Source organism: Phascolarctos cinereus, unplaced genomic scaffold (assembly GCF_003287225.1).
Source record: "Phascolarctos cinereus isolate Bilbo 61053 unplaced genomic scaffold, phaCin_HiC Scaffold_2;HRSCAF=192, whole genome shotgun sequence".
In the NCBI taxonomy this organism is placed as follows: domain Eukaryota; kingdom Metazoa; phylum Chordata; class Mammalia; order Diprotodontia; family Phascolarctidae; genus Phascolarctos; species Phascolarctos cinereus.
In genome coordinates, this window is record NW_027555625.1 from 150308596 (window position 1) to 150326313 (window position 17718).

The 17718-nt window shown below is 37.5% G+C and overlaps 1 protein-coding gene across 2 annotated transcripts in view; it reads left to right on the plus strand.

Annotated features, from left to right (window-relative positions):
- The window catches only part of TTL (tubulin tyrosine ligase), a 50279-nt gene that overhangs the window by 25857 nt on the left and 6704 nt on the right, over positions 1-17718 (plus strand). Inside the window, exons 4-6 of one of the 2 annotated variants that reach the window (XR_002324756.2) lie at positions 1834-1969; positions 4084-4353; positions 13255-13368. Coding sequence is in view for 1 of the 2 variants with exons in the window: in XM_020987509.2 (XP_020843168.1) it covers positions 1834-1969; positions 4084-4353 (406 nt within the window). In the remaining variant the exon portion in view is untranslated. The remainder of the gene's footprint in view (positions 1-1833; positions 1970-4083; positions 4354-13254; positions 13369-17718) is intronic. The other variant, XM_020987509.2, reaches the window with a different exon arrangement.

A 17718-nucleotide genomic window follows, 5' to 3' on the forward strand; every position in this document is an offset into this window, starting at 1 on the left:
CCCAGTTTTGTGTCATTTGTAAATCTGATAGACATACTGCCTAAGCTTTTATCCAAATTACTGCACTTACAATCTCTAAGCCTCAGTTTCCTCATCTATAAGTGGAACTGCTACTTCGCAGGATTCTTATGAGAGGTAATGAAAATGTGAATTATTTAAAGCACCGAATGAATGTAAAATGTTACTAATAGGTTAGAGAACCCAAAACCAGACGAGAGAAACTTTGCTTTGAGAATTGAGGAAATTTTGTGCTCTTCTAAATGAAATCAGTGTGCTTTTGTGAACTAAAAAACAATCCTCATGGCTAATACTAATAATAACATCTAACATTTATATTGGTTGTTGTCCTTTGTTCTTGAAGCGGACTAAAATGACATCACTATGTTAGAGGCAAGTTACAGTGCATCTAACCACGGCTGATCAGATCAATACAAGCTCAGAACGCACTACCCACAGATTGGGCACAAATAGTCCGTGTGAACATTTGGGGTGGATTCTCTAAATCTGCACATCTCACATCTCTTTTGAGCTACTTCAATTCTGCTTTGCCCATAGAGCACAGCGTCCTCTCTGATGTGGGTACGCCATGCTGAGCAGTGCTGTGCCAGTGTCTCCCGTGTCACACAATCAATTCCAAAGTTCTTAAGAGAGACCTTGAGAGTGGCCTTGTATCACTTCTTCTGACCATGTGAGCCCTTACCCTATGTGAGTTCTCCATAAAATAGTCTTTTTGTCAACCGGACCTTTTCATCTGAACAAGGTGACACTGTCTGCTGTTTACCTAAAAAGCAACAACTTGGTAACATTTGTATAGCACTTTGGTAAATGCTTTACAATTATCATCTCATTTGTCCTCACAACATCCCTGAGAGGTAGATGCTATTATTGTTCCTATTTCACAGATGAGAAAACTGGCAAGTAGAGGTTGAATGACTTCCCTGGGGTCACATAGCTGGTAAGTGTCTGAGGACAAATTTGAACTCAGGTCTTCTTAAATTTTAGTTCTGGTACTCTATCGACTGCGCCACCTAGCTGGTGAGCATGAGAACATTCTAGTGATCTGCCCTTGTTAAGAAAAAGGAAAGCGCTAAGTTTTGAAGAGACCATATATAAAATAATAATTCATTCTTAAATAGTGATTTAGTGTTTATAAACCACTTTCTTCAAAGAAGTGAAATGAAACAGCTTGCTCTGGGACTGCGTTCATTTGAGAGGTGAGGACAGAGATGTATATTTTTGTGTCATCATCGTGGATATAACAGAAGTTATGAGTGTGGATGAGCTCACCAAGGGACTGAATATTTATAGGGAGAGCAGAACCTTGGTGGATACTTAGAGTTAGGGTGTATGTAGGATAATAGTCATCCTATAGTCCTCTGTTAATTACTAAAATTTCATCTGGAAAAAAATAAAAACTAGAGTTATAAAGTTAAAAATATAAATTTCAAGTTATCCCCTTATAAATCTTACTTATTTTAATCTGCTGTTTTCCTTAATGCAAGAGTGACATTTATTTAGTATACTTACTCATGCTGAAACAGTAATGAAATCTCATCTCCAATAGAAGCCTGCCAGTATAATACTCATGCTGTTGTGTTAGATTTATGCTGAGGAAAGCATATGCTGGACAAGAGAACTTTAATGATCTTTTCAGACCCTGACAAAATCTGTTGATGGTCAGACTCTCTCGAATGGAAAGAGGAAGGAAAGCATATGTAGCTTGCTGGTTGGTGTTCTTGGAAGACACCAACTCCCGTTCTGGTTTTGTGTGGGTTTCTCACTCCCGCCCCCCTTCTGTGAATTGAAATGACTTGCTTTCTTTTCCCCTGTTAGGTGAAGGCATTCTTATTTCTTCAGAGGCTACAGAACTTCTGGATTTCATAGATAACCAAGGACAAGTGCATGTGATTCAGAAATACCTTGAAAAGCCTTTGCTTTTAGAGCCAGGTCACCGCAAATTTGATATTAGGTAATATTTTAATTGATGTTTCTGGGTTTTTTATGCTCAAAAAAATAAGTTATGAAAATGACAAGGGTGGTCCAGGGCGTGTTTGTTAAATCCTTTCACATTATTATTAATAGATTCAAATAATTATATTATATGCATGTAAGGAAATGTAGCACAATATAGTGGATAGAATCTGGCCTCGAAGTAAAGGAGGCCTGTGTTCAAGTTCTGCCTCTGATTTATACTGACTGAGTGACCCTACTCAGTCAGCCTGTAAGCATTTATAAGGTGCCTGATATGTGCCAAGGGCAGCTAGGTGGCACAGTGGATAGAGCACTGGGCCAATCAGGAAGACTCATCTTCATGAGTTCAAATTCGGCCTCAGACAATTACTAGCTGTGTGACCCTGGGCAAGTCACTTAACCCGATTTGCCTCATCTGTAAAATGAGCTACAGAAGGAAATGGCAAACCACTCTGATATCTTTGCCAAAAAAATCCCGAAATGGAGTCATGAAGAGTCAGGCACGACTAAAAACAACTGAACAACAACATGTGCCAGGCATTTTGCCAAGTGCTGAGGATATGAAGAAAAATAAAAGTCCTGCTCTTAAGGTGCTTTAAGCAGCTCTCTAAGACTTTAAGTGACAAATAAGTTGAGAATGTGCTTCCGTGGAAGTTTTCTAACAAAGGATTTCCTACAGCAATGAAATCCTGGGTCTAAACAAAAAAATTATTTCTATTAAAGTCAGGCTTTTGTTTTTCCAAAAGAACCAAAACCCTTTGTTTTATTACAGATGATTTTACCTAGTGAAATTAGGGGACTTAGTTTCTTGTAATTTCAAAAAGAAACTGAGACACTATCAAGAAGAATTCCACAATGTAAATAAATGATGTGGAAAGAGGAGACTATTCCCTGCCACAGATATGTGTAACACAATATCAATGTCTCATTTCCATCCAGCCCTGTATGAGTTTCATGGCTGTGAGATTATCTTTAGAATCTGATTTATTGTTCAGAGCCTCATTTATCCTAGTCTTAAGGGAGCCAGGCAAGAGGATTGACAGAAGAGAAGAGAAGGGTATGATGTCCTTTTCCGACCAAAGCCGCCCTAAGGTCATCCAAGGACACCATCAGACAACAATGTATATTCTGTGATATCTTTAATACTAGCTCACAGCAGGTATTTTGGTCTTTCCCTGACGGATATGTGCCCTAAACTGATTATTACTCATCAACTAGGATTTCAGTTATCCAAATCTTGTTGATCATGGAGCAAAAAATTATTTAATGAATAAGCTGAACTGCTACTGTCTGAGTTAGTAATTATTTAGTTTTTCTTAAAAAGGCAATCCAAAATGCTTTTTTATCTGGGGATAACAAATCATTTTACTGGGAGATTCTTATAAGCCTAATGTTTTATATTCAGGAAGTCCCTGTGCAATATACTTCATTTCAGTGATGTAAAAAAATTACATTGAGGCAGGTCATTAATTGTCATGAGGTGATACAAGATAAAGAACCAAATTTCTGATAAGAGACCATTTACATTGAGCTATTACTTTTATGGAAAAGTTCTTCTCCCTAGATGATCACGCTGCCTCTTTAGTAACTTTCAATGCAGCTAGAACAAAGAATTTCTATGCCCTGGGAAAGGTTCAAAAATTGTGTGCCCTTTTCCATTGTAGGCTTTGAGTTTCATTGTAACATGTGATGTAACTCATTACAAATAGCTGGAGAAGGATAAGGATATTTTCTAGTATTAGAAATATATAAATGTATAAACATGAGTAAAAAAGATGTCACCTGGGCAGCTGCCCATTTTGCCCACTCCTGGGTCTGGCTTCAGCTTTACTCTTTCCTTCCTTGAATCTCCTCACCAGGTTAAACCAGCTCCAGAATGCTTTTCTATAAGATGTTCTAAATATGCCACCCATTTGTTCAATGTAGTTAAGTCTTAAAGCTACCAACACAAACACTGTAAGAACTCATTTATATCTTTTAAATTGAAAGTACACTTCTTTCCTGCTAAAATTTATGGCAAATCGTGAAAATAATCACCTCAGTACATTCTTGTGATATCTGAGTCTTTCAAATGTGTGGGTAGAAAAGTGACTGTTTTCTTTTTTTTGGCAGGAGCTGGGTCCTAGTGGACCATCAATATAATATCTACCTCTACAGAGAGGGCGTGCTTCGGACCTCTTCGGAACCATACAATATCACTAATTTCCAAGACAAAACTTGCCATTTGACCAATCACTGCATTCAAAAGGAATATTCAAAAAACTATGGGAAATATGAAGAAGGGAATGAAATGTTCTTTGAGGAATTCAATCAGTATCTAATAAGTGCTTTGAACATTACGCTTGAAAATAGTATCTTATTACAAATCAAACAAATAATAAGGTAATTTATTTATATCTTTTCGTTATCTCTGGCAATTTCAAGTGGAGGTTTGGCTTTCTTCCCCTACATGTAAAGGAGTCCCCTCACTCACCCTTCCCCAAGAATGTAGGCTGCTTCATGGATCAAGCTGAGAGAGGCAATTGTTATGGTCTTAATAATAATAATAATAATGATAACTGATATGTGTATATGGAAAATTGAGGTTTGCACAGAGTTTCAACTACATTCTCAGTGGTGTCAAACTCAAATCAGAATGGGAGCCATTAATCGTATATAAGGATCCTTGCAGGGTACATATTGATTTAGAAAACCCTATATTATATTATTGGTATTTTATTTTATTTTGACGTAATTTGTTAAATATTTCCCAATTACATTTTAATTTGGCTCAAGATGTACTCCCAGTGTTGTGGGCTGCATGTATCCTGCAGGCCACACATTTGACACTTCTGACCTACATTATCCCATCTGATCCTTTTGACAACTCTGTGAGGAAGATACTATAGGTACCAACCCTTTAGAAGGCGGAAACTAAGGTTTGAGAGGTCACCAGAGTTGTCCACCTCTGGATTTGAACCCAGGTCTCTACTGAACCCAAATCTAGCACTTCCTTTCAAGAGAACCCATGAAATGGTGTTGGCCCTTTTTTTTCCCTTACTGTTGGGTTTTAGAGAAGGTGACTGAACTAAGAGCCATGGAGTATTAAAATGGCAGCACCTTAAACTTGTTTAAAATATTATGCTTTTTCATATTTATACTCATTTGGTTCTTACAACCATATGATCTAAGAAGGACAGGTGGTGGTCTGATTTTATTGATGTGGAAACTATCGCAAAGAGGCTAAATGACTCACTCCAGGTTAATGGTACGACTAGCACTAGAATTCAGGTCTCCTACTCCCTAGTCAATCACTCTTTAATACTAGTCCATGGTGTCTATCATATGTTCAAATAAGAATCCTGGGTTTTATTTTTTTTTACTACATTGCCTCTACGTTGGCATCCTTTGTGACCCCGAATGACAGGTAAGCAAACAGAAGCACAGGTCATTGATGCTTGCTCTCTTTTTATTGGTCACAAATTGGGCAAAGGAGTTTCCTAGTTGGCCTTGTCCTGAAGGAATGTATGTCCTGCGGGGAATTACTTTCTATTTGAGATAATTCAGAAAGAGGCTTTTGGGACATCTTTGTTCTGAGAAGGTAGAAAATCAAAATTAAGTCCTGGTTGCCATTTAAGTTACTTTGTAATAGAGATTCCAGTCAGTACTATTAGATGATAGAGGAAGGGGAGCAAACAGTACTTTTCCAACAAGTCGTGGCCGTGGGTGGAACAAAAAAAAAACCTTTGCATATCAGTTGCTCACTAATTAGTTGTAGTTTTGTCTGATTCTTAGGTCAAATTATTTGTCTTATGTCCTTTTGTGGGTCTTGTCATTCAGAACAAAGTGGGCTTAATGGAAGATATCCATCCTAATCCACTGTCTGAAGTTTTAACCAATTGATTATTTTATAAGTAGGATTGATTACAAAAAAAATAAATTTAGCACCTGGATTTGTTATGGATTCTGTTTTGACAAGGTCTGCCAAACTGCTACTGACTTGATTCACCTTCCCCCCCAAATTAGGTCACTCTTTGTGGAAAATTAAGTTTACTGAATTCGTAAAACTCCTCTAGAGTTCTTCACTTATGGCCTTGTAGCTACTTTGAACATAGAATATTTCTGTTAAGGTACAAGCAACTGAGATGGGAATTAGCCTGTAACAGCAATATACAGGGTGTCCCAAAAGTCTTAGTGTAGTTTTAAGCTTATAGTTCCAGTCTAATTAAATTGATGGCAGTTTTTCTTTGTGAATTTTTTAATAGTATTTTCTCCAGTTACATGTAAAGACAATTGTTAACATTCATTTTTTTTTCAATTGTGAGTTCAAAATTTTCTGTATTTCAATATTTTATTGATGTCTTTTGTTTTCATGCCATGGTTATTTCATAAGACATAGCTCTTCCCAAATGAACCCTCTCATAAAAAAAGAAAAACAGTCTGATAGAATTTACCCTACTCTGTACCCATAATCTCTACCTTTCTCCTTAAAATAGTGAAGTATGTTCTACCATCTATTCTCTGGGACTCAGATTTGCTGTCTTCTAGTGCCATTTTCATTTAATATTTTTCTATTCATTATCTACATTGTTCTGCTTCTGTTCATTTTGTTCTATATTAGTTCATGCAAGTCTTTTAATATTCTTCTGAATTTATCACATCTGTCATGTTTTACAACCTAATAGTATTCATCTATCACAGTTTTTCCATCTGATCTCCAGTTGATGGGTAGCCACTTTATATCTAGTTTTTGCTACCCCCAAAAGTGCAGCTATGAATACTTTGGTATTTGGTATGTGTGGATCTTTTCTTTTTTTGTCTTTGACCTCCTTGGGTATATATGCCCAGGATTAGGATTTCTGGGTCAAAGGATATGAACAGTTTGGTGAATTATGTTTTATAATTTTCAAATTGTTTTTCAGAATGCTTAGAGTAATTCATAGCTCCAACAAAATTGTCTTAGTGTGTCTATTATACAACCTTTCCAGTGTTTACTATTTAATGTCATTTTTATCACATTTGCCACTTTGAGGATAACTTAATAGCATTTTGCTAAGGACCCATGTTAGTACAGACCAACAGACTAAGGATTGGAAGTGAATTGAATTGATGGGAAATAAAAGTATTATTGGTGATGATCAAATTGAAAACATGGCCATAGTGGAGATGGACTTCTAACTGGACTAACCCTCTTGAATTTAGAAACACTGTCACCATGGAGCTGAGAAAAAAGGTCTTTCCTGTGGAAAGAAAAGCAGAGCCCACATCCCTACCACATCAGCTGAGAGTCTGCTTCCCAACTTCCTTTTTTCTCTATAGCTCCCCAAAACTTCTTCAAAGTCTGAAATCCTATGAGTACAGGACACAAGATAAGGAAATAAAAAATGCTGAGGAGTTTTAGCAGACTACCAAAAAGCTAATGTGATCTTGGGCTTCATTTAAACAAGTGTAATATTTAGAACAAGGGAGGTAACAGTCCACTCAATTTAACAAATATTGTTGCTGTTCAGTCATCTCAGTCATGTCCCATTTGAGGTTTTCTTGGCAGAGAGTGGAATGGTTTGCCATTTCCTTTTCCAGCTCATTTTACAGATAAGAAAACTGAGGCAAATTGAGTTAAGCGACTTGCCCAGGGTCATATAGGTACGAAGTGTCTGAGCCTAGATTTGAACTCCGAAAGATGAGTCTTCCTAAACTCAGGACTGGTACTCTATACACTATGCCACCTAGCTGCACATATTTATTAAGTATTTGCTGGGTAAAACTACTGTACTGGTAAAAAAAAAAACAAAACCCTCTGTATTGGTCTGAACACACTGAGTGTATTGTGTTCAGTTCTGACTGCTGTGTTTTAAGAAGGACATTGTCAAATTAGAATGGTGTGCCTGGAGATCAGCCAGTATGAAGGGACTCAAAACTATAACATATGAAAGATACTTAAAAGGACAGGGTGTGACATTAACTCTAGAGAAGAAAACTTGGGGGATTCATGGATGAGGTGAAGAACGTAATGGATACATTCAGGTATATGAAGGGTTGTCATTTGGAAGAGGAATGCTATTTATCCTGTGTCTCCATAGGAGAAAACTAGGACTAATGGATAGAAATTACAGGGGAACAGAGCTCAGGTACCTATGTGAGCTCAGTTCCAAATAAGTTTGCTAATATTGGAAAATGGAACAAAGTGCCAAGTGAGATAGTAAGATTCCTGTGACTGAAGAAGTTTAATCCAAAACTGGATGACCACCAGTTTTAGACAAGATTCACACATCAAATAGGACATTGAGCTAGATGATTTCTAAGGTCCTTTTCAATGTTTAAATTCTAAGGGAAGAGCAAATAATAAGGTGGTTGGCTTGATAGAAATAAAACACCTCCAAATGCAGCTTTGTCTTTCAGGCTAAACTAACATACATTTTTAGCCTTTGCCTGTTTTTCCTCTCCCATAATTAGAGGCTATCCCACTGAATTCGAGAATGTAAGAAAACAGACATGTGAGTATTAAGAATATGGTATACTGGGTGAAACAAAGGAGGCTTATGGTCATATACAAGCTGCTCATGGTAAATTGTTCTTGGGTTTGGATTTTTTAAATAGTGTAGCATAAATGCCTTTCCCTCCCCCCCCCATTAGAAAGATACAAGGATGCTATGCATTTTTTTAAAAAGAGCAAAAAAAGTATCACTTTATGCCTTAAAATCTGAAATACTTTATCTCTTTAAATAAGAATTTTTAAATCCAGTCTCTTTTTTTCTGTCAGAAAACCAAAATCTTTTTCTAGGGGAAGAACAAAATTATAGATTACCCATCCTCAAGGAAGTCAAATTTATAGGGAAGAATTCCTAACAAAAAAAAACCACAATCCTCATTTGATTTGACTGTCTTTGCTAGCTATTGTCAAATATCTCTCTTCCCTTTCTTATCTAAATTCAAGCATTTTGTACTAGGTGCATCCACTTGTCTCTCACTCCTTTCAAAACCCTCTTTAATCTGACTTTGACCTCATCATTGAACTGAAATTACCCTCTCCAAAATCATCAAAGATCTCTTAATGAACAATTCTGATGACTCAATCCTGTAGCTCCTGAAGGGAGGGTCAGTATTTTTGATCTTTGTAGCTCCAGCTCTTACCTCAGTGCCTGGCTCTTAGTAAGTATTTAATAAATGCTTACTGTGAAGTCCCAAAATATATTTGGTGATGAAAATTAATGTTTCTAAAGCTTTTATTTGTCGTATGTTTAAATATGGCAATCATATTAGAACATAACCATAAATAAAATATATTCAGTAGTCTGAGCTTAGTTTTTGTTCTGTTATTCAGCCCTGAATAAGAGTGAATTTCATTTCCCAGTGACTAGGAAGATTGAAATCTCTCTGGTTTTAACTAAACCTTCCTGCTGTAGAATGGCCACCTAGGCTATGCTATGTAACCTCCTCCCCTCACCACCCACCAGTTTTTAGTATCACACATTAAAATATCAAGTAATTTGCATTTTAAGGAATTAATTATGTAAGGAAAATTCCTAAGTAATTGGAGCCTTTTACATTTTCTATTCTAGTATAATACAAAAAGTGGCTGTGGTGGTTTCATGAATTTGTTTAAAAGCCCTTTAAATTTCTTGTTTCTCCAAATATTTTGAGCCCTCAAGAGGCCTTTCTGTTGTCATAACTCACACAACTTTAAAAGGGTGAAAATTATACCTGACCTCATTTTTTTTAAATATACATTTCTGAAACAGTTGTGTTCAGCCACTTTGGATGATATTCCTAGGAACTGAAAGGATTATCTTGAAGCCAAATATTCCAAATTAGTGCCTACTTAAAAAAAGCCAAGTTAAACCTAAGTTTCCCTGTGTCATTTAGAATTATAAATCTGTTTCATTCTGAACATTTAATGATCAGACATATTGTTGGCTTTGTGTCTCACATTTTGTTGCCTATCCAATTAGATTCAGTAAACATTTATTAAAAACCTGTTATGTACACAGCTTTGTGCAGCGTTCTGTGGAGATAGAAAATTTTTGAATTTTTAATTTCATCCAAACAGTCTGTTTGGACAGTGGGGAAGATACATGCTAAAGGATTAGCCATTACAGCCTTTTCCAATCCCCTGTTTCTCTGTCTAGTCCAGGGCTGGGGAACCTGTGGCCCTCTAGGTCCTCAGTGTGGCCTTTTGGATGAATCCAAACTAGATGTCCTATGAAGTTTGGACAAGCCTTTGACTAAATCCAGACAGCCACACCCCTGGTGTGCATTCCTCTTGGAGCCTCCATTTTGTGCAGGGGTCCAGGCCAGTCTTCATTCCCCTTCTAGCCTTATGTCTGGCTCCCAGCCTTCAAAACCATTTTCCTAGAGCATCATCTATTATTATATTAAAGAGGATGACCCTTATTAGACTTCAGTTTAAGTCTAAGAAAGGCTTTGTGCATTGACTAAATTGGCTAGAACATGAATCCCAAACTTCCCTGTAAGGCAATATATGCCCCACACTTGAGTTCTTCCTGTAGCAGCATCCTTAACATTTGGTCACAGCTAACCTGTCAAGTATAATGCAGTGTTTTAGAAATTAGATTTTCTTTGCATTTGAGAATATTTAGATTTTCACAGAATTTCAAAGTTGGAAAGGACATCAAAGACCGTCTAATTCAACCCCTACCAGAAAAAGAACACTCTTTACAACCTAATCTACTGGTGGTCCTCCACTTTTGCTTGAAGACCTCCAGTATTTCTGAAGCAGCCCATTCCACTTCAAGATAGCTTTAATTACTAGGAACTCTTTCCTTACCTCAAACCTAAATTTTCCTCTTTGCAACTTCCCCTCATGGCTCCTAGTTTTGCCCTTTGGGGCTAAACTGAACAAGTTAGCTTGTTCTAGCTAGAGGATGAGCTATTCTGTGAGATTTTCTAGGTTAATTTAGAGCAGAGTATATTTTCATTCTCATTTAAGGAAGGGGGACTCCAGATGAGCATTATTGACCAGCATTGCAAATAAAGAATGGTGTTGCCATTGGGCTCAGGCTTGAATAGCACAATGACTTTCTCACTGTTGCTATTTATTACATCTATTCTTAATATAGTTATGATGGTCCTTAAAACTTACTACAAAAGTATAGTTAATTGTATTTCATGCCTGAAGAATTCACTCTTACTTGAAATCATATGAGCAATATCAAATATCAAATGCATGTAAGTTCATAATGTATAATCATAATCAAAAAAGTTTAATACAAAGTTATAGTAAAAATGGGATCATGGATCTTCAGTTTGCAAAGGACCTTAGAAGTCATCTATTCCAACCCCCTCATTTTAGAAATGAGGAAACTGAGGCCCAGACAGGGTAAGTGACTTGCCCAAGGTCACACTGTTAGTAATAGAGCTGGAATTCAGACTCATTCTTGTAACTCCAAATTCAGCATTCTTTCCATTGTATAATAATGCTTCCCAGCTTTGGTAAGGAAATAGACCTGAAAAAGCTTAAAGAATTTGCCCATGATTATACAGCTGAAAACTGGCTGGGACAGAATTTGAACCCAGGTCTCTCTGACTGCATTCCAGTTCTTTCCAATACTGTGCTACCTTTCTTAAAAAAAAAAAAAAGCCAATTGACCACAAGCACCAAAGAAAATAAACTAGGAAACTATTTAAGCTAAGGGATTAACGATTCCTAGCATGGTCTGACAATTGCAAAACAGTACAACGGGATTGTCATTTCCTTATTTCTAGACACTGTACCATAGGTACTTCCTGATTAAGATCATCTTAGGTTTTGTGGCCACTCTGCCACAGTATTGGCTCATATCAAACTTTCAGTCCACTAAAGCTTCCAGATCTTTTTTCAGATAATCTATTCTCTAATCATGTCTCTCCATCTTGTATTTGTAGTTGATTGTTTGAATCCAAGTGAAAGCCTTTACTTATGTCCTTAACAAAATTTCATCCCACTCAATTCAGCCCAAATGTCTGCCTTGTCAAGTTTTTTTTTTTTAGGTCACGACTGTCATCCAGTGTATGAAGCCATCCCTCTCCAACACCGTACGATACAGCTTGGTTGACAGGCTTTGGGCTTCTCTTAGTTTACAAAGGTTCTGAATATAAGTTAGGGTTGTTATTTGAATTTATGTTGAGCCTTAAGACTAAGCTGTTGACAGTAACTTATAGCTGACATTGTTATGTAGAGCAGCTTCAGAGCGGCTTATAGATTATGTGTATTGGGGAAGAAGATGAGCAAATAGATTTTGGCTATGCTCTTGTGGGAGGTTTTAACAATACAAAGAGGCTTGTTATTAAGCCATTAGCTGCTGATATTGAAGTCCATCTTTTTCAGGTGGTAAACATTTAAGATGTAGATTTTTAGCAGAAATGTAACTGTTACACCCATTAGTTGATAGTATGCTTTTCTTAGTTGAATTTTTTTAAATTCTCTGGTTACAAACACACTGCAGACCTTCTGCTTCAGCAGTGTGAACTGAGATCCTGAGATTTAAGGACCCTAGGCACAAATTGAAATCCTGTTTAATTTCATTGCTAAGTTCACGTAAGTTGCTGTTATAGATTGCTGAGTCTTTTCCACAAACACAGCATGTTTCCCTCACCAGTTGTACCTTTCTGGGGAACAAATGGCCTGGGTAGCCATACTATCTTGACCTAATCTGGAGGGTTCCTCATAGACATGTGTTAACATGTCTGTGTTACAGACATATAACACATGCTATCAGTGATAAGTCATCTACCCAAAGCCTTTACAAAAGATCTAAAATTTGTTCCTTGCCATCCCTCCTTCTCTAACAACTGAAGAATTTATATTCCTAGACATATGAGAAATAGTTCTTAAGTTGCAGCATAATCGCATCAATTCAATTAAAAACCATTTATTTAGTAGCTAGTATATGTAAAGCATGGTGCTTATACCTTGGGAAACATACAAAATCTAGATAAAATGCAGTTCTTGCCTTCATGGAGCTTAAAAATAACACAAATATGTATAACAATACATGATATTCACATAGTAAGAACACAAGAAAAGTGCAAGCAAATTTATAAATGGTACCAAGTCTTTGAAAATATGATGTGAAGTTGGAGCGAGAAGGTTGCCCACCCTCCCCCACCTACTCCCTACATGCTTAGAGGAGACCTGGATGATTAGATTAAGATGCTCAGACATCTTGACTGAATTCTGAAACAAGTTCAGCTTTCCTTTATTTGATTAAATTCAACAAACATTTATTAAGCACTTACTACATCTTTTCCTTGCCTATTACGTATTAGATGCTTACTAAGTATTTGTTGAATATATGTTTGGGACAGGCAATGCAGATGGTCAAGGAATTGGGTCCAGAGTTGAACAGGAGGACAAGAACTGGTTTGCCTTGGGGAGGGCAGGCTGGTTTGCCTTTGGGAAATGGCCCCCAAGCTTCTCAGGTAAGCAAATGCCCATATTTTTAATTCCAACATTCTACCAGCATTTCTATGTGGCACCTAGAAAATGCAACTTTTTCTAAAGAATTAAAACTGATTACCACATAAAGGGCATTAGAGAGAGTTCCTAATGAATGTGAATAAGCAGCAACATATAAACAGTAAGGAGGTCTGAAGAACGGGATTACGATATATCCTTAAGGGGTACGTCCTGCAGTGATATCCTTGAGGTGTCTGGAGGTAGGCTTCTAGCATATGCAGTGGATTCCCCCTGTGGCCAGCTTATAGGATACAGACAAGAGCCACACAGGATGTGCAGACATGGAGGGGGCGCTGTCTGCATTATTAAAAGGAACTCATGTTGAGCTTTAAGACTAAGCTGTTGACAGCAACTCATAGCTGACACTGTTCTGTAAAGCAGCTTCAGAGCAGCTCATAGATTATGTGGGGAAGAAAATGAGCAAATAGATTCTGGCTATGCCAAATGATGAGATCACAGGTGCATTTGAGTATGTGCTGGGAGCTACGCTAGGTTTGGGGGATGAAATCAAAATAGTCCTTGCCTTCAAGGAACTTAGATGAGGAGTAGATGGAGGGAGGAGCGAGGAAGGGAGCATGTATATAGATAAGTAAATAAAAGGCAATTTGAGTGGGAACTGCTAGTAACTGGGTGTATGAGGAAAGGTTTCCTCCAGGAAGTAGCTCCTAAGTTGAGCCTTGAAGGAAACTCGTAAAGGGATAAATTAAAAAATCAAGTATAAGATTTTCCATTTATTCCTATTAAAATGTAATCTTATTTAATTTGGTCCAGTGTTTTAGTCTGTTGAGATCTTTTTGGTTTCTGACTTCGTTATCTGTTGTATTAGGTATCCTTCCCAACATTGTGTCATCTTCAGATCTGATAAGCTTTCCATCTGTACCTTCATCCAAATTCTAAAAATGTCAGCTATCATAATCCCAAGCAATAAAAGATGTGGTAATTATCGCAATCCCAAACAATACACAGGATGTAAAAATAAAAACGAAACGGTCTGTTCCCTCAAGGAGCTTGCATTCCACTGAGGCTTACATGTAAACAGATATGCTTATCTGCTACAGGGGTTCTGTATTTTTTTTCCCCAATGGGGGAAGTGAGAGGAAGAAGAAAAGTGCTTGACATATGAAAAAAATAACATGAATGTTTTAAAAGATAATTTGGAAAGGAGAAAGAAATGTTTGATAATTGAAAAAAAAATTTAAAGAAAGCAAACTGGGTGGGGGGAGCACTAGCAAGGATTAAGAAAGGCTTCATGTATATAGTGGCACCTGAGCTGAGCTTTGAAGGGAACTAAATATTCTGAGGAAGTGGAGATGAAGCAGAGAATTCCAGGCATAGGAAATAGCCTATGGTAAGACATGGGGGTGAGATATGGAATGTTGAATTCATGGAACAGTTACTGGTGCGATTTAACTGAAATACAGAGTACCTAGTGAGGAGTGATACACATTTTAAAAATGTAGGGTGGAGCCAGATTGGAGCTTTTAATGCCATGATGAGAAGTTCAATGTTTTATACTCAAAAATTGGGAGCCACTGAAGACTTTTTTTTAGCACACCTGTGACTTAGGAAGAGTCTTTTGACAGTTATGTGGAGGTTGGATGGGAAAGAGGGGAAGACTGAAAGCAGGGATGAGTGAGGGCCTTTTTACAATAGTACAGAAGAAAAATGATGATGAGCCTGCACTAAGGTGGTAGCCACGTACATGGAGAAAAAGGGACTGATGGGCAAGGTGTTAAGGGGGTAAAACTGATAAGACTTAGCAACTGATTGGGTGTTAGAAGACAGGTCATATTATTGTCTCTTCATAATGCTATTGAGTTCAGACTTTAGAAAAAAATTAGAGGTGTTTCTCTGATTGTTGGTATCTAATTATAGAAGAAGTAATATATATCTTTAAAACAAACAAGTTGGGCTTTCATCTCCTTTTGTTTTGTTATCAGACATTTGAAATAATTTACCTTCCTTCTTGCAGAGGGCTAATAGGAGGAATTAGTTGTAATCAGAGCAATCAGCAAAATCATAGTCATAGAAATAAATTTGTTTTAAAGTGCCAATAAGTCTTTTAATTGCCCAGTTTAAAATGTTAATTCAGTCTTCCTTATTCTCTTACCTTTTTCTTTTTCAACTCATATTACATGTCAACATAAACTCTACTGGTGGGCATCTAGGTGGCACGGTGGATAGGGCACTGGCCCTAGAATCAGGAGGACCTGAGTTCAAATCCAGCCTCAGACACTTGACACTTAATAGCTGTGTGACCCTGGGCAAGTCACTTAACCCTATTGCCTGCCTTCCCCCCCACACACACACACACACAAAAAGAAAGAAACATACACTCTACTATCAGACTCCAGAATTCAGTTGTACTGGACTTATAGGTCTCTGTGCAGCTTGGTTCTCAGAGGTTAGAGGTTAACCTATGGAACATCATCCAATAAAATTCAAGCTAGCCAATGGAAACCTGTTTCTTTTTTTTCAAGATCATGTTTATATGTTAACTCATTCAAATCTCCAAATGAGATTAAGCAATAACACTTAGATTTTTTTTTTATTACATTCTTCAGTCCAGTATTGATATAGCAGTGCAATGGGATCTGACTCTCAGAAAATTTGAAAACGTATCTTTACCAAGAAGCATGATATAGGGACAGGTAAGTAGTACAGTGGATAGAGCACTGGCCCTAATATCAGGAGGACCTGAGTTCAAATTCGACCTCAAACACTTACTAGCTGTGTGACCCTGGGAAAGTCACTTAACCTCAATTGTCTCCTCCCCCCACCAAAAAAAAAACAAAACACCATTATATAGTGGAAAGAGAGCTGGCATTGGATTTAGAAGACCTGAATTCAAATGCCAACTCTACTGCTTTCCTACCTGTTTGACCTTTGGTAGATCACTTCATCTCTCTTCCTCGGTTTTGAAAAAGGAGGGTATTGGACTATATGACCTCTAGATCCTGTGAACTTTGAATTGGTGATAAATTATCATGATTCAGTCTGGAAGCAGCATGGTGAAGTGGAAAGAGAGCTGGCCTCAGACCAAAGAAGTCCTGGGTTGAAATCTCACATCTTTGTCAGTGCCTCAGGCAGCTCTCTTAAGATTATAAATTAAACAGCTGTTTTATGTCTGCACTGGTTGGGCTTCCTCATCAGGAATTTACTAAACTGATGAAATCACAGTTCCAGAATTGAAAGAGAGAAAGAGGAAGAAAGAAGGAAAGAGAGAGAGAGAAGGAAAAGAAGATTGAGTCTGCTTTTCTTTTTCATATCGTCCATTCACTGGGAAAGAGCAGTGTTTTTGTTTTGCTTTACAAAAAGGATTTTGTTCAGATTCCTTTTTCTCATGCCGAAAATACACAGAAAGTATTCTCTTTGATAAAGTAATATATAGTTCTAAGTACTTGAAGAGTGAAGCTTTGAAAGTGTGCTTAAGTTGGTGTTTTGGTTTTGGTTTTTAATGACTGGCGAAGAAATAGCACTTTGGCCGTAGTTAAACACATTGGCAATTTCAGGATTTGGGGGAAAAATTATTGGTTGGTTGGTTCTCATTATCTGGTGGTATCTAACTATGGAAAAGGAAATAGAAGAGAAGAAATAATAGACAGAGTACTGCACTTGGAGTCAGGAAAATTGTGGTTTGAATCTGGCCTCTGGTTCTTTACTTAACCTTGATGTCAAAGGAGGAGGAGGATGAGACTTATACTAACTACCCACTTCTTAACTCTTATTAAACTGGAGCTCTTCATGTAAAATCCTCTCTTAACACTTAATATTTGCCTACCTACTGAAATCTACTGGGGCAACTAGGTGGCGCGGTGGATAAAGAGCCAGCCCTGGAGTCAAAAAGACATTCTCCTGAGTTCAAATCCCGTCTCAGACACTTACTAGCTGTGTGACCCTGGACAAGTCACTTAACCCTCATTTTCCTCATCAGTGAAATTATCTGGAGAAGGAAATGGCAAACCGCTCCAAAATCTTTGCCAAGAAAAACCCAAATGGGGTCGCAAAGAGTTGGACACAAAAGAAATGACTAAATAACACAACAACAGAAATTTAAGCTTTCCTAAAAGCAGTTAGGTGGCACAGTAGATGAAGTACTGAACTCAGGAAGATCTGAATTCGAATGTGAACGCAAACACTTACTAACTGTGTGACCATTCCCTTAAGCTATAAAATGGGGATAATAATGGCATCTACCTCCCAAGATTGTTGTAAGGATCAAATGAAATGATATTTGTAAAGTGCTTAGCACAGTACCTAGTCCATAGTAGATGCTTAGTAAATGTTTGTTTCCGGGGCAGCTAGGCGGCGCA